At 38.3% G+C, this 16712-nt stretch overlaps 1 protein-coding gene across 8 annotated transcripts in view; it reads right to left on the reverse strand.

The window, feature by feature from the left end:
- Positions 1-763: 763 nt before the first annotated feature.
- Positions 764-16712, reverse strand: part of ERG (ETS transcription factor ERG) — a 145066-nt gene continuing 129117 nt past the window's right edge. For 5 of the 8 annotated variants that reach the window (XM_086765407.1, XM_086765443.1, XM_086765415.1 and 2 more), the window contains 6 exons: positions 16053-16133; positions 13936-14007; positions 8224-8292; positions 7795-7851; positions 6075-6122; positions 764-3269 (listed from right to left, as the gene is read on the reverse strand). In XM_086765407.1, coding sequence (XP_086621533.1) covers positions 2749-3269; positions 6075-6122; positions 7795-7851; positions 8224-8292; positions 13936-14007; positions 16053-16133 — 848 coding nt within the window. In that variant the 3' untranslated portion in view covers positions 764-2748. The remainder of the gene's footprint in view (positions 3270-6074; positions 6123-7794; positions 7852-8223; positions 8293-13935; positions 14008-16052; positions 16134-16712) is intronic. The other 3 variants (XM_086765425.1, XM_086765434.1, XM_086765470.1) reach the window with 3 other exon arrangements.

The raw sequence follows: 16712 nt of genomic DNA on the forward strand, positions 1-16712 counted from the left end.
TTTAAGTGTTTAATTAAAAGGTGGTTCAACAATACACTTACCGTTTTTTGAACTGGAAGTACACATGAAGTAGATAGCAAGCATCTGTAGATGTAGTTCCACTGAAAGGCAAACTATTATTCTTATAGTCAGCATGTAGGTATGCCTGCCATAACTTTCTAAAATAGTGAGTGACTAACCTTTTCCAAGAGTTCAGTTTTTCTAACCTTTCTGTGAGTCTTTATTTTTTAAGAGCTACAGACTTACAGTGCTTATTTCCCAAACAATCACACAGCTTATGATGACACTGCTCAAGTCTCCAACAGTAGTAATATAATCCTGTGCTTACAAACTGCCACCAAGACACCCATAACACAGGAGTCTGGCAAGTAGGCTCCCATTGCACAGCACTGATTAATGCTCCACAAAACAGATATGTGGAACATTTGCTATAAAACCTGAAACCACACCCATTTTTTTTTCTGAAAAAGAGAAAAAAGAAGAGCAAAAATGAGGGATACAGTTGGAGGTCTGAGCTGTCTAGGGTCTCTGCAGTAAACACTGCCTGCTGTGGAAAGCCACTCATAAACATCTGATTTTCCAGACCAGTTCTTCAGCTGGCGTTGCAAAAATATAGTCATACCATTAGACACCAGATGTAGTTTTAGGGCCCAGGGTACAGTGTGGAAAGCCTCTAAATCTAGAACAGAGAGAAAACATCCTGCCCTTTGTAAACAGCCAGGATGGACTACAATGACAAGTTAACAAGCTACTGTACACTCCATTCTAAAGCGAGGAATAATGGAAGTTATTCATTATTCACTTTATTTACTAATAATGATACAGTATCTATTAATAGCAAGGGGGCATGATAATTCAACATATGATTCAGTATGAAAATACATCTCAGGTTGAGACCCTGCTGCATAATCTGATGGCAACAAAAGATAATTTCTGGCTGCCAGTATTTTTTCTTAGAGGCCTCCTTTAGACTTAATTTTCAATCTTGGCAACGAAGTTGTTGAAGAATTGGGCATGGTTGCAATCTCTGGGCAAAAGAAGCTCAAGACAAGAATGGCAAGGCACTGCTAAAGAAGGGCTGTGAGTACTTTAGCAGAACTGTGTGGAAAAGAAGATTAACAGCACCTGTCCACTTTGAACTTAGGCTATGCATTGCTATTTGGTCCTACATTTTCATGATTGTCAGATTCCACAAAACAAAATTTTAAAACAAAATGCCTAGCATATTTTAAATGTTGAGTAGGAGATCTGATAGGTGTGTCAGACACTAAAAATGCGAATGCAAATGCAAACTACAGTGTCAATCTGAATTGCCATGCTAGGCCAAGCTTATTTTATTACATACATTCTGCATTCTAAGTACTAATATGTTCATAATGTAAACATTAAGCATACAGAGTTAAAATTCAAGGCCACAATATTTTTGATTGTCCCTTTTTTGTGTCTTTGGTTGGCCGAGATCAACTCGTAGTGTATAAATGCATAAGTTATATAATAATTATATAAAAAGGAAAAAAATAACATTGACTTGTATACTTCATTCTGACAAACGCACAGCGTTCGCGACTCGATAAAGAAAAACTGGCGCCCGCCTAACAAAAATACTTAGATGATTTCTGATTTTGGCAGTCAGGGGTTGTCTCTTGCTTTAACCAATAGAAAACAAACTCCCTTAATAATGATGAGGTTCTAACTGGTAACTTTTAAATATCAAACACAATTCCAGTTTCACTTTTTTTTTTTTAAAGAGATGCATATTCTGATTTCTGAATTCTTCTGCTTTTCCACTTTTTTTTTTTATTACTATAAAATCAAGTCTGTTCCTTCTGTAATACTGGGAATGGTATGATACTGAGCAATACGTTTCACAAGTCCAAACAAGTGTTTCTTCATAGTCCCAATGCTACTAAGTTTTCAGTCTTTTCAGTCTCTACTGGTAAAGAAGTTTCTTTTCTCCCATTCTCACCACCTTTGTCCTCCTCTTTCTCCTTTCTGCTTCCTCTGTCAGGTGCCGGCCTCTGATCTACAATCGTACACTTGCCCTTCAGCACATTCTAAATTCCAATGCTTGGCTCAGGGTTCTTGTAATACTGTCAAGCAATCTTAAAGTTTGGGTTGTCTTCACAGTTTGAGCAGCTGATAACGCTCTGAAGAATGGAACGCATTTGATTTTAACCAGAACAATGCTGTGATATTCCAAATCAACTTCCACACTAAACCATTCTTCTGTTGATATGTTTTGATTTTTTAAATACAGGTAGGTTTTTTTTTCTTTTTTTTTTCCCTTCTTCCCCCTCTTTTGTCATGATTCATATATCGTATGTTAGATCACTATAGACTTATCCTTCTATTGCTGTAGAACAGTCCCAGTTTTACACAAGCAAGATATCAAACTTTACACATAAAGCTTATCAACTTTTAAGACCACTAGCTTTTGTAGGTTTTTCCTTATCATTTCATACTTTTACCTACAACAGTCTATTGTTGTTTGGTCCACAGAGTCGATGCCCATATACATTACATTTTAGTATCTTAATACTTCTTGAATATCTCCTTTAAAACCCTACTACAAAGAGTCTTTTTGACATCTGTTTTTTAATGTTTTTTTCTCCCAGCCAAACCTTCACTTGTCTCTTTAGGCACTTTTAATTCGTGTACTCCAATAGAGTTCATTGCAATTCATCAGGGACTGTATCCCAGCGAGAAGTGTCTTTGTTTGCTTTTTCTGGTGTTTCTTTTTTTCCCCACTTAGTAGTAGGTGCCAAGATGAGAAGGCATATGAGCAGCTGGCAGCCTGGTATTGGGGTAGATACCTCCAGTTGGCGAATTCCAGTACGGATTAGGGGCAGCAAAAAAGCTGGATGATGTTACAGGCAAAGCAGGGGGATGGGGAGCTACAAAGTTCATCTTCTGAGGGTGCGCATGATAGGAGCTCATGTAGGGGAGGTCTGATGGGTATTTGTACATGGACGACTCTGGGGGGTGAGGCTGGAGAGCCTGAGCGATTCCATGGAAATCAAATTTGTAGGCGTAGCGCTTACCATGAACCTTAGTCATAATATTTTTATCATAGTAGTAGCGAAGCGCACGGCTGAGTTTGTCATAGTTCATGTTAGGTTTGCTTTTCCGCTCCCCCCAGCGTCGAGCCACTTCATCAGGGTCAGTCATCTTGAACTCCCCATTGGTGCCCTCCCAGGTGATGCAGTTGGAGTTGGAGCTGTCCGAGAGGAGCTCCAGCAGGAACTGCCATAGCTGTATCTGCCCACTCCCTGTGGAGGGAAACGAAATAGAAATGTCAGGACTAGTGACTAATAACATTAAGACATCAGTTCTTCCAGGCTCTCTCATAGGACCCTATTAGGAAATGTTGCAATGTCGGTTCCTACTTCTTACTCTTAACTACTCCCCTTTCTCCCAGCCCTGTCTCATGAAATCCTAAAGAGCAGAGATAATGGTAATGTGTCATGTTTTCCCTCATCTGAGTGGCAGAATGCCATTACATGGAGATTTAATAGTTACCTAATGTCATTCAGTGTAGACAATTGATGGGGAAATAATACAGTGCTCATTTAGGAAACTAATCTCTAAAGTTCAGGACAAACAGCTTTCACTTGCGTAACATTTTGCTTGTTCTCACAGCATTATGTTGCAACTAAATGTTCTCTGCTATGGAATAAGCCTACACAAAATGGAGAAGTCAGAGAAAGTTGAGCTCGTGCCAAACCATATCACCCATTTGCAGCATTTGGGGAAATGCAGAACGGAAACTTATTAGCTTGCTGTTGCACTGCATACCATAGGACAAAACATTTGCAAGAACAGTGAAAAGGTCCATAAAATACATTCTTGTCATTGTTCTGTGTCAAATGAGTTTAAATGATTATTGAAGTTAAGACTTAAAACGTTGTTGTTTTTTTTTCTCCCTTCTCTGCCAATTTCATTTTGAAAAGAAAATAATTAGCCTGCTGTCAACTTTGCAGAAGTGTGTTGCCCAGAGTTACAGGAACAAAATTTGACCATTTTAGGCAATTGAAAGTAGATTTCAAAGGGCCTTGCCACTGATATTCATGTTAAAAGCTTAGCATTTCTTAATAAAGCAGCACTGAAATGATGGAAAATACAGCTGAAGCAGCTTGCAAGGCAATCTGTTTCACAAGCACAATGTCAGCAGAATTTGCCAACCAGCTTGTATGTGCTAACTTCTAAGTACATCTCTGACCACGAATCAGTTGGGTTTCTTTTTTTTTTCCAAACCAGATATGTGGGTATAATAAACAACCATTTCTTTAGAAAGCTTATAGTAGCGAGTTATAATATCAAGCTAGAGTAGCATCTGAAATCCATTAGCAGTTTATACTTCAGCGCAAGTGAAACCCATATTCATTTAAATGATATTTATCCAAACTGTTCTTAATGAATTTCTTCTGTTCCATTAACATGCATTAAGTAAACAAACAAACAAAAGAATCCATGGTATGAGCAAGGCATGCAAGTTTTAATATATGAAACATAACAAGGGGATTAGCCTTTGAAAATCAATAAACAGTTCAGCACTGGACAAAACACAAATTTTTGAATAAGCAATCCAACATATGTTCTAACATAAACACTTGCCTTCCAAATGTAATATATAGTCCTATGAAAATAAATGGTTGCTGTCAATTTCCTTTTAATGAGAATGTAATTCCACCAATTTATAAACACAGAAAACATGTTAAAGTACAGGAATGATGGTGTGTAGGAATTCCATATCCAAACGTTACAAAAGTATCCCAATCCAGATCATGTTAATGTCTTCCACAGTAATGAAGGCTACCACATGGACCCTTGACAAACCTGTAAAAGCTGGGGCTTACGAACAAATTAAATGGAGTTACGCTCCCACTTCCAGTTAAGAACAGTATCACCTGGAAATCCACCGCCGTAGGCTATTTGGAAAATCCTATTCTTAATACTTAAATGCTTTCCTATACCACGCAAAACTGTTTAGAAAGTAAGCTAATCCAGAACTCTGCTTGATGTCACTTGGGATAAAGTGAAAGGAAATGGATCAGTGTTTTGGCAATTTTATGCCTTGAAAAGCCATACAATTGTTGTAAGAAGAAACATTGTTACTGGGGGTTGAGGAGACCTGCAATGTGGAACAAGGAATGCTGTACCCTGTGGCTGTTAAAGAAAGAGAAATAAGAAGTGGCATGTACAATGTCAACCCGTTGTGGCAGATTACGATGTTGATTATGGTGGTATATGGCCACAGTGTGTCCTGTGGACTCAGAGCAGCAACAGTGAAATCTGCACAGTTCAAAATCAGTGTTATCAACTCACCAAGAAGGTTCCTCAACTTTAGCTAAAATATGCTACAAGCCCTTGTCCACAATGTGCCCTGTTGCTATGTTCTTAAATTGGGAGAACATTTTTGAAGTCTTTAACCCAATCATTCTTTGCAAATAGATTACATTTTCGTGTTTTTCCACAATATATTTTTGCTGGTTTGGGTTATTCATCCCAAAATGTTGATTTGTCAAGGTCGCTATGGCATTGTATTGTGGATTAACAGAATCTGGGACACATATGATGCAGATTGGTAAGAGACTCATACTCTTCTGGAAGGGCACCTGGAGGTCAGACAGGATATCTTACAGCACTTAACAAAATCTTGACGTTTAGGCAACTGAAGTGAACTGCTATGGATATGAGGAATTCAAATACCTCTAATGAGGTATTTGACTGACTGAATACAACCATCTACTCCAGGGTGATTTGAATAGCTCTCTATTAAGAGCCACATTAACTACATCTCCAATGAATAGAATGGGAAATGACACACTTAGCTCCTATGTAGACACCTACATTAAGATATATGAGTTTATCCGTCTTAATCTGTGACCTCAGTCCTCCCCTTGTGTAATTTAGAAACCTAATTCTACAACACATTGGGTGTCATCAGCTCCCACTGAGTCATAATGAAGAATGGTAAAATTGCTCACATCACCTTCCAGGTCTGACCTTAAAGCTGAAGTGGGAACACTAGCAGGGAAAAGAAATTCTACTAAATCAGCAAAATCCCTTCTCACCTGGATTTGCAAGTCGGCTGCTGGTCGGTCCAAGAATCTGATATGGATCTACAAAATTGTGAAAGAAAGATTTTAAATCATGTAATAACGATGTCAAATATTTTAGGTGTAATTTTTTAACCTTGTATACCACCTATACCTTTTTACCATCTATTGGGACAGCATGTCCAACACTGAGAACAGCAGTTCCTTTCTCTGCATCGCAATTCCTGAATTGAAGTACAGCAGGAAAAAGGGGAGGCTGTGATAGAAGTACAAAAGCCAAAGCGATGGGCTGCAAGCACAGCCCAGAGTCCCTCAGGGAATGACCCTATCTTCACTGGGCTGCCTTGTCTCCGGACAGCTGCTCTCAAAGGCCACTGGTTTTACAGTTAAGAATATAAACAGGTTACATTCCTTATACATTTAAATAATCTGTGCAGCTCACACATAGTCATTAAACAGTCCAAAGGACTTACAGAAATAATCAGTATCTTTCTTGAAAGATTCTCATGGTTCGAAGGCAAGATTAGATAAAATGCTATTTGGACAAAAAGCAATATAATACCTCCCAGGCAGAACGTCTATGAGCTAATGAGATGTAGTCATTCACACAGTCTTATTTAGCTATAACAAAACCCAGAATAATGATTGGAAATCCATGTGATAAAAACAGGCTCAGAGTCTTCTGAGCTATGAATATCCTCTAGATCTCTTTTATTTCCTCCTTCTCCCTTTTTGCTGTTAACAAAAGCCATAACTGACTCAGAATCTCTGTAGAGCTTTCCAGCTACCTGTCCAAGACAGGTCTTGGACAATCCCAGTAAGGGATTAGGTCCTACCCCATGGATTAGCTGCTTTGAAAACACAAAATGCACCCATTTTGCAAAACCACTGGTCTATAAACCAATAAGCTTCTACTTTCTCCTCAGCTTCTCAACAGACTGAGATCTTTCTAATCTTCCTGTTTAATTCCAGGAGCCCAACTCAAATAGGTTTCTTTATGCTGCAATCCATTTTCATCTCTTTGCTCATGCATATTTTCCAACTGTTAGCATTTCAACTACTGTGGAGTATATGGTCTTTTGACATCCTTACCTTCTACCTTTGTACCTAAACTGTACACAGATGCTTTGTTTAACACCTTTTTCACTCTGCAAGGTCACCACTGCCATTAAACATTATCACAGAATCACAGAATCATAGAACAGTTTGGGTTGGAAGGGACCTTCAAAGGTCATCTAGTCCAACCTCTCTGCAAGGAGCAGGGACATCTCCAATCAGATCAGGTTGCTCAGAGCCCCATCCAACCTGGCCTTGAATGTTTCCAAGGATGGGGCATCTACAAACTCTCTGGGCAACCTGTTCCGGTGTTTCACCATCCTCATTGTAAAACAACTTTTCCTTATATCAAGTCTGAATTGGTCTCCCTCCCTGAATCTGCCTCCTTCTATTTTAAAACCATTACCCCTCGTCCTACCACAACAGGCTCTGCTAAAGAGTTTCTCTCTCAAATTACGAAAAGCAATTTTCAATGGCCATGGGAGCCTTCATCTCAGATCCAGCTGTAAAGCCAGCTCATACATGTCTTGGGATTTAGTGGTCAACAGCTGGAGATCTCATTAGCGATCTGCATCAGGTGTTGCGATTTGCTTCTGGTTGGTAGGTGAGAGCTGTGCTTCTCATCATGTTCAACAAACCCTGTCACATCCAGGCATAATTAAAACAAAATTATACCCACCTAACTGAGGACGCTGGTCTTCTGTTTTGGGAACTGTTGAGGATGATGGCTGAGTAGCTGAAAATGAAAAAAAAAAAACCCATGTAGTTATTTTTCCAGCTTGGAATTTGGTCGCCAAACCTTTGATAGATCACAGGTCTGGGACTCCTGCTGCTCACCACTCAATGATCCTCACAATAGGATTTAGCTTTATATGGCTATATGGTCATGGACCTGATGAAGTCTGAGTTTAAGGGAGGATGTGGCTGTCCCAGTGACTCCACTCAATATTGTCTATACACAGCTAACAGGCTTTCCAGCCAAGGCACAGACAAAAATCCTCTAGAGCTGAATGCTGACGTAACTCCTATTAGTTCACTCCAGAGTCTATCCAGGTAGCATCAGATGTGCATTAGGCCCACGGGATAGGCATATGCAGATGTTTTTTACCTTTTGACTGAGGACTGGGGTGGGTGTGACTCGTCCATGCTGATCTCCTGGCTTGCTCATAAGGCAAATCTGCAAAGAAAAAAATACACTGATTCATGCAGATATGGCATAAAGTGTTCACGTCTGTAAGAGGCACATTTTTAAGGAACCACTTGGATTGGAAAAATTACTGAAATAGGAAGAACACTCATTGTTAAAACCTTTATTGTCTTTATTGTCTCTAAAAGTAACAGTACCACGTTACACTCTGCATTGCTCTTTAGAGCTGCCTATTCTTGTTAGATGTTTAAACTGCACTGAAATAGCTGGTACGAATACTCTACAGAGTCACTAACTTCCAAAGGCTTGGTCTCTTTCCTCAGCCCAGGATGCCAAGGAATGACACACACTGCACATTATGGTCAATTTATACTAGAGTCTTGCAGGAAAAGTCCCCCAAGAGGTCAGAGCTCAGATTAACCATAAACTGTGTACCATTCCCTCCCAATCTCAGCATATTCAAGAAAACAGATTTTAGCTGATTAAATGTTCTAGTCTTTGTTAGTCTGTTACTGTCACCCCTTAGGACTGATCAAACCTTATAGGCTGAGTTTGAGAGTTCCCTTTTCTGCCACCTGGTCATAGGCAGAGATATGCAAGACAACAAAGTCTTGGTTCTGACTGTTGGAAATTCCACTAAACCACTGTTATATGTTTGAGTTTGCACTGGCTGTCATTGCCATCACACATTTTATTATGCTCTCCCTGTGATATTACTCCTCCTGCTTGCAGGTACTCTATTCCTCAGATGCACCCTCTGGTCTCATCATTTATCCATAATCCAGCTTTTTGGGATAATTGCTGCACTTTGCCAATCTCAGTTGCTTCTCCTAGTCATTTCAAATTATTAATAATTCCTTTTCCTTTACTTTCCCCTCCACACCTCACTATCCTCACAGATCTTTAGAAACATAACATGTGAAAACAGTGAACATGCTTAAATGTTAAACATATACATGTACACATACTATACTTCTTCCAGAAAGTGGATAGCTTTTTTCCTGCTTCATCTATTTAAATATTCCTTTCTGCTTCTTGGGACAAGCTCCTTAACTTTATATATCTAAATTTTCATTTGCCTTTTCCTTCAATTACTCATTACTTCTATTTGATCTAAATGCTTTAGCATATGAAAATGAAGAAACTAAAATGTAAAAGTTCTCTTCAAAAAGGGCATGTAGTAAATTCAAATGGTTGGTTTATCCTTTGAAATCTGTTGCAGTTGCCTGTGCTCTTCTATGGTTGGCTTTAACATTAGCTAAACTTGCTGCCAAAATCAGAGAGTTACATAGCCTGCCCAGGATCTCAGGAAGGCAGCAGTACCCACCTGGTAGAACTTAAGCTGGTGCAGATGATTTGATTCTTAACAGTGCTTGTGCTTTATTTTAGAAATTATGTTTGGAAATGAAATGAGTTAGGAATTAAAGAAACAGTCACAGACTGGCTCTGTGCAAAATAGATGTATCTCTGCCCATTTCCAAGCACTATGAGCAGAAGTATTGAATGGAAATAAACTGTAATGTGAAATTCACAAGGAAATTGCCTTTAATTTATTTAGTCTGTTTGGCTTGAGGAGCAGACTGGCACTACAGCAGTGTTGTGTCAGGAATCCTACATTTCAAAAACTTTGCTTTTGCTGAGATAAGCAATTTATCTTTATATTACTTTGAATAACTAGTGCCTTTTTATCCCTGATTTCTTGAGAACTATTCCACAGTCTTGTCCTTCAGAAACTCGGAGAAAAGCACGTCAATGGCACAAGTGCTCATCTCTGAGCAGAATACTGGTGTGCAGGTGAATCATTGTAACATGCAGATGTCCTGACCAGGCTGAGATCAATGCTGCTATAATTTTTGTAGTTAGAGACACCTCATGGCCTGAGGACCCTTCAGAAGGACTTTGGTCATGTTTCCAGGAGTTTCCAAGTTCCCTCTGTAGAGGGGGGGGACAGGGCTCAGCTGTGAATGTATCTTGTCCAGTCCTGCCTTGCCTGGCCAGATCTCTACCTCCATGGCAGCCTTGCCAGGGAGATTCTCATAACATAAGGTACCTATATTTTTTCTGCAGTTCTTCCATTCCCTGCTGAGGAAGACTATATACAAATAGGGAAAAAAGACCACATAGAAGATATACGCTTGTTGTTAGGCTGTGCAACTCCTCTCACGATCTCTCCTCTCCTCTTTGTGAGTTTCCAAATTTTTAGTGATCTGTACACTGAGAGGGATGTATGATGTTGTCGGTGGCATTTGCAACCTTAAAATATATTTAGTACAAATTTAGTACTGTGAGAAAACTGTTTTGCCTTTTAACTCAACACATCGTAAGATGGTTTTTTGAATACGCCCTCTCCATTAAAATAAAAATACAGTTATCAGCCTTTCTTGAAATAGCGCAAAATTCCAACTTCGTTCTTAGTTCAGTATTGTGCCTTGATAAACATGTTGCTAGTCTAGATAAGCAGATCTGTTCTATTCATGAGATACTAGTACAACATATCCTTATCTTGGACAGATCTTTGATGGGAATGCTCCTGTTTGATGAGACATGTAGACAAACCCATATTAGGTCTTCCTGAGCTCCTGACAGCTTCATTGTATTACTTTCAGCTTGCTGAAACCTCATGATCTGTTGTAAAGGTGACTGAGGAAATACGCCTTTCTCATTGCAGTTCATTACTAGGCCTGCTCATTTCCTATTTTCTATTGTAGTGCATTAACAATGGCAATGCTTAATTACTTTCTCCAGAATTGCATCCTAGGATTTGGCTAATTCCCATCTAACATTATTTATCTCCCCCTCCTCGTTTTTGACCTTTTGCATATCATCAAGTGATTGTCCCCAGGGTCTTCTACTGCTCTCACATGAAGGGCACTTTGGTATGGAAAAGCTTCTTTGCAGTCTAGTTGAAATGTGACATTTAACTAAAAGGAAAACCATGGAAGAAGCCAACAAAATAGTTTCTTGAGAGAAAACTGAATTTCTGAAAAAAAAATCTTTTTTTTCTGAATTAAAATTCTGACTTTAAAGATGCTTCTCAACTTTCAGTTGTAAAAGATAAAGTAAAATAATACTTTCAAAATCACATGATAGTTTGTTGTAGGAAATGTTTAGTTACGATACACCAGTTTACACAGACAAATAGAGATACTCTATATCCAAATTACAACTCCCACAAGGAAATGTGTCAACACAGGAAGATACTTCTAATGTTGACATAAAGCATTTTGTTTTGTGTCATCATAAATGTGATTTGGATAAAAATGCTGAAATGAAGGACTTCACCATGTCTGATATGTGGGGTTTTTAGAACTTTTTACTTCAGAGAAAACTAGTATTTTATTTTTCCATCATAAGTCAGGATGAAACAAATACTGAAACTGCAGCATTTCTCATATGATAAAAAAAATCCAGTTTTTGTTCAAGTCCAGTAGAAACATATCCATAGAAGAGTATTTTCTTCACAGACTCATTCTAACCTTTGCCTGAAATCCTCTCAATTGGCATGGTTATTTCCTGCAGGACATCCAGGTCCCTCTGGTCTTATGTCACATGTTCATTTCCCTTGGAAACTACAGAGAGCTTTAGGCATCCAGTTTTACACTGCCTAATTGTTTCTATAGCTATGCTTTGTCTTCTCATCCATATTTACGTCCAGATTCCTCCAGGCCATTCAAAGCTCCCAAGTGCTACAATAACCTGTGACCACAAGGGCCACAGGCTGCTTTAATGTTTGATGAAAATGTCTCACTTTTTTTTTTTAATATCCTTTCGTCTAATACTGAGACTAAGCAGGTACTCTGTGACATTATTTATTTTGATAATTATATCATGTTTCCTCATCCCCAGACGTCGAGCTGAACAATTTCAAACTTTTATATCTTTCAACATGCTCGAAAGATTTTCCATCTTCCCATGGCTTGCTCTAAGCAGCTTCTAATTCTGCAAATAGCCTTTTTGATAAGGGATGATTCACACAGCTTTCTGTACAAGGCCATGCTGCTGATTTATTCAATGCCGCAGTCAGATTTCCCATACGGTCTGCCACTGTGTTTCTTCATTTGTTTACTTTTTTTTCACTCTGGTCAACAACTGGAGCAGTGGCTTTCATTGTGCCATAAATAAAGATGCCTATGTTAAGTTCTTCTTTTACGAGTGACAAGAGTTGATTTGAAATCAGTGAGATATGCAAATAACTCGTGTCTTATACTGCACTTATCAACTTGTATTTTCAGCTGTTAACATTGACAATTCATTATATCTAATAAGGCTTCTGGGCACCTGTACAGCATTTCTTTAGAGAAATTTTTGATTTTAAGTAATGACAAAATTGTATGTCATCTCTAAGTTTTATACCAGATTTTATTGTGTCCTTCTTCCAATTATTATAGATCATGGTGGAGAATGCTAAAGCACCCATGACTTAAGATATCCATTACCTAGTCTTGGTAATAGGTTAATTAGCCAGTTCTTGATCTGTTAAAATGTTTTGTTACTTATGATATGCTGATTTAACTTTTACTGTAAATAGTTGTGGGGCACGTTGGTAAACACTTTATGAAAGTCAAATGTCAAATGTATACATTGGATCAGTGGTTTCCTTTTTACTCACTATAGTATCATTACAGACAAATCGAGTTTGTTTTCCTAGAATGGTCTGGTAGCTGTTTCCCTATCAATTAACAAATGTACAGACATGCATATATACACATGTACATAAAATAGCTACTTGCATGTACTGTCCTGGATTACACCCTAAAGTGTTGATAAAAGATAGATAAAATATTTGCTATCCAAAAACCCCTCTGTTTTTAATGAGAGAATGTAACTTTTCACAAGAGCTCAGTCAATTCAAGTGTATGTCCCTTCAGAACACTTGGATGTATGCCTCTGGCTCAGTATTTTTGCTGCAACTCCTCTTGATGTCTCACAGTACTTTGCGCTAACTACTGGAAAAGCAAATGTCCAGATTAGGCATCTTTAGTGGCGAAGGGTGATGTAAAGAAAAGTTTTAGCTTTATAGCAATGTCCTAATCTTCTTTAATAATTCTCTTTAGCCTTCCGCAAAAAAAAAAACAAAAAAAACAAAAAAAACCAGACACAATAATTTAATGGGCTTCAAACTTTTGAGCAATAAAAACTTTCTTATGTTTTGATCGTACTTATTTAGTCTCTTAAACTCACAATCAGATGTTGTGGGGTTTATTTGCCTCAAACATAAATGAAAAGTATATAGCAGGAGAAACATGTCTCGTGTTTTTAGAGTACTTCTTCCCAATATACTTCAAATAGTACTATAAAAGAAGGTATTCTTGCCTCATTTTACAGACAGAGAGCTGAAGCGCAGTGAAAAGTGACTGCACTGGGACAATGCAAGAGAACCAGTGAACAGAGCTCAGTTCCTCTGATTCTCTGGTGCTTTAAACACTAGATAGCATTGCTTCAAAGACAGAGATATGTGGAGGAAACAGACTTACTAAACTGCTCTATTTAATCATCTCAATCTACACAGTGATACATACACACATATCTATAAAATACATGTACATAATATGTGTGCATTGAAAATATAGCCTAATATTTATGAAAATAGAGTTGAAGGAGAGAAAGAAGGAGATACTTCAAGAGATTAAATGAATAAGATCACAGCATACAAAAGGTGGTCAGTATTCATACCTGGCCTGGTTGTAATTCTTTGTGTTGCTTCTGGATAAACTGATGTATTTGGAAAAATAAAAGTGGCACCTCCTAAAGAGAAAGAAGAAGACATAACACCTAAAGATTCATTTCCACAGTCCCTAAGTCCACTAATATTTTCCCTCTTGTAGTGTGTCTGAATGAAGACTATGAAAAACTAATTTCTATCTTAGGACTGTTATATATAAAAGTTAATTTTGATAGCCTTTGCATCTGTGTAAATCCATTCAAATTACTGGATAAAAGTCTGCAACATCTGTGGAGGAGACAGTAAAGTTCAGGAAATCCCTTCTACCTTCACCACAAACACCTCCACCTGGGCAGGTGATTTCATCTCTTCTGAAATAAAACTTCTTTGTCTTCTCTTCATTGATGCATCCACTTCCCACACAGGTTCATATTTTCAACAGAGACCGTAGGTCTGGGCCAAAGCCTATTGGTGTCTGTGGCAACCTTCTCACAGACTTTTATTGGCTTTGGGTCAGACCCTCAGAAATCTCATTCTCTTCACTGAGTGAAAACATTAAAAATACTGAGCTTGATATAGAAAATGGTATCTCACTTATTTCAGGCATTGAAATTGCTCTAACTACATTAACAGATTTCTAAAGACCACCTCTAGGAACATGAAAAGGATCACAGGGATTTCTGCAATTACTGATGACTTCAAGAAGAACTTGTTTCTAACTCTTTCAGGGTCCCTTGCAAATCCCCCTCCAAAGTTCTTGTGCCAACAAAAAGACTAATTTTCCTTATGCTGATGATCAGTATGATATTATTCACACTCCTAATGACAGAAATGCAGGCAATCTCATTTTGGTGAAATAAATTTCAAAATACCATTGTCAGTGCACACATATAGAAAAAGATAACACATAGAACTGCTGAACAACACTAGGATAACTGTATGTGGAAAGTGCTTGGCAAATTAGAATCTGGAAAGTCAGAGATGGAAAAGACCATCAAGTATATCTGTTTTTAAAAAGGGCTTAAGGCTTATTCCAAATCCCAACAACATCAATGGAAAAAATTCTGTTGCTTTTGGTGGGGTTTGCAGCAGGCCTACAGCCCACAGTAGGACTTTGTGTCAAGTGGCAAACGTCTAATCTCAAGGAGAGATCTTCTAATGTAGTTAGTTTTACTAGGAAACTCACTGCTGGTTTTTTTTTTTTGGGGGGGGGGGGGGGGGGTTTCCTTTTGCATTATCCTTTGTATTATCTTTTTCATTTCTCATAAGGAATTGTTATTTCTGGTCACTGTAGGTAACTAATACCATCAGGCATGATCATGCAATATTCCAAACACTTTTAATCAGTATGTATACCACACTATATGTACAATTCCATGCCATCCTCTGTTGCGCAACTGTTAAAGCAAGATTAAATTTATCCTGAATTATTTTCATAAATATTTTAAGTCACATCCTGAAAGACAGATGCTTTTGGGGCATGTATTGTATCCTTCTCCTGCCTACACTCAATATTTTTCTGGGCCAAATTAACAGAAGGGTGAATATTAACAAAAATCATTTTACATTCAGATCAGACTTAGTGGCGATTTCAACATCAAACTTTGTGGAGTTTCCAGCTCAAGTCCCATATAGCTAACAAATGACATGAGCTAACTGCCTAAATAGCAATTTTATTGAATTATACAATACATACTGCATGGTAGGGGAGACAGTCCCCATTCACCAGAGCCCACAGCACTTAGGCAAGCATTGAAGCACTTTTGAGCTCCACCAACCTTCTAGGGATCCATGGAGTACATCTGACAGTACAATGAGACAGAATGAGTAAAAAAGTCCTCAGAGAAAAAGGCCCTGAGCCTACAGTTTATCATGTGTCAGGGACCCCATTCTCTTGCAGGACACAATAAATTACCAGTAAGGAGATCATTTTTGCACCATCTGGCCCTATGTGATCTCACCTTTTTTTTTCTGTGTGTCTGTGCATAAAACACACACTAAGAGCAAGCAGAGGATACGCTTGTCTCCCTCCTGATTTACCATTTCCATTTTTAGCAAGCAACCCATAAAAAGGAATCCTGTGCTTTTAGAAGATGACCTATAGCAATGGGAGCAGTGCCAGCATTACCTGTGTTTCTAGCATGCATTAACCGTGGAGAGTTTTGTAAGGCCTTATCAACATCATCTGAAGTCAAATGTGGAAGAGGAGCTACAAAACAAAACAAAAAGCAACACCAAAATGAAAAAAACCTTGTGAATTATTTTTTTAAACCATATTTTCCCCTGACAGGATTTTCTGAACGTGAGTCTACCGACAGTCAGTTTCAGTCTGCAGTTTGGAGGGAGGTGTGTGTGCTACAGCTTCAACTAGGGCATTCATTTATTCAGCGTCTGAATGCATAATATTTCTGACTGATTTTTGACAGTGTGCGTGTGGAGAAGACTGCACCGCACTGGTGTTGCAATGCTTGTTGTTTTTTTTCTTTAAAAGCCATGTTAATTTAAACTTCTTTAAACTGAGGCAAACCTGCAAAATGTCCTCAAGCTTAGATGAAAGCCTTCAAGCCAGGAATTCACTCATCCCTCCTTCCCTTTGAAATACTAGCTACACACTACAAGTAATTTGCATTTGGACTTCAGGAATTGTTCCTTTTTTTCCATGAATTTACGGAACTTTTATTCAATTCAATAAAAACTTCCTGATTCTATTCAGAGTAGAGCAAACTGTTGTCAGTCCTTAGAATCATGCCTGGAATTCGCTTTATGAATCAATGTTTGCACTCTTGTT

The sequence above is a fragment of the Chlamydotis macqueenii genome, chromosome 1 (genome assembly GCF_036417535.1).
Source record: "Chlamydotis macqueenii isolate bChlMac1 chromosome 1, bChlMac1.mat, whole genome shotgun sequence".
Lineage (NCBI taxonomy): Eukaryota > Metazoa > Chordata > Aves > Otidiformes > Otididae > Chlamydotis > Chlamydotis macqueenii.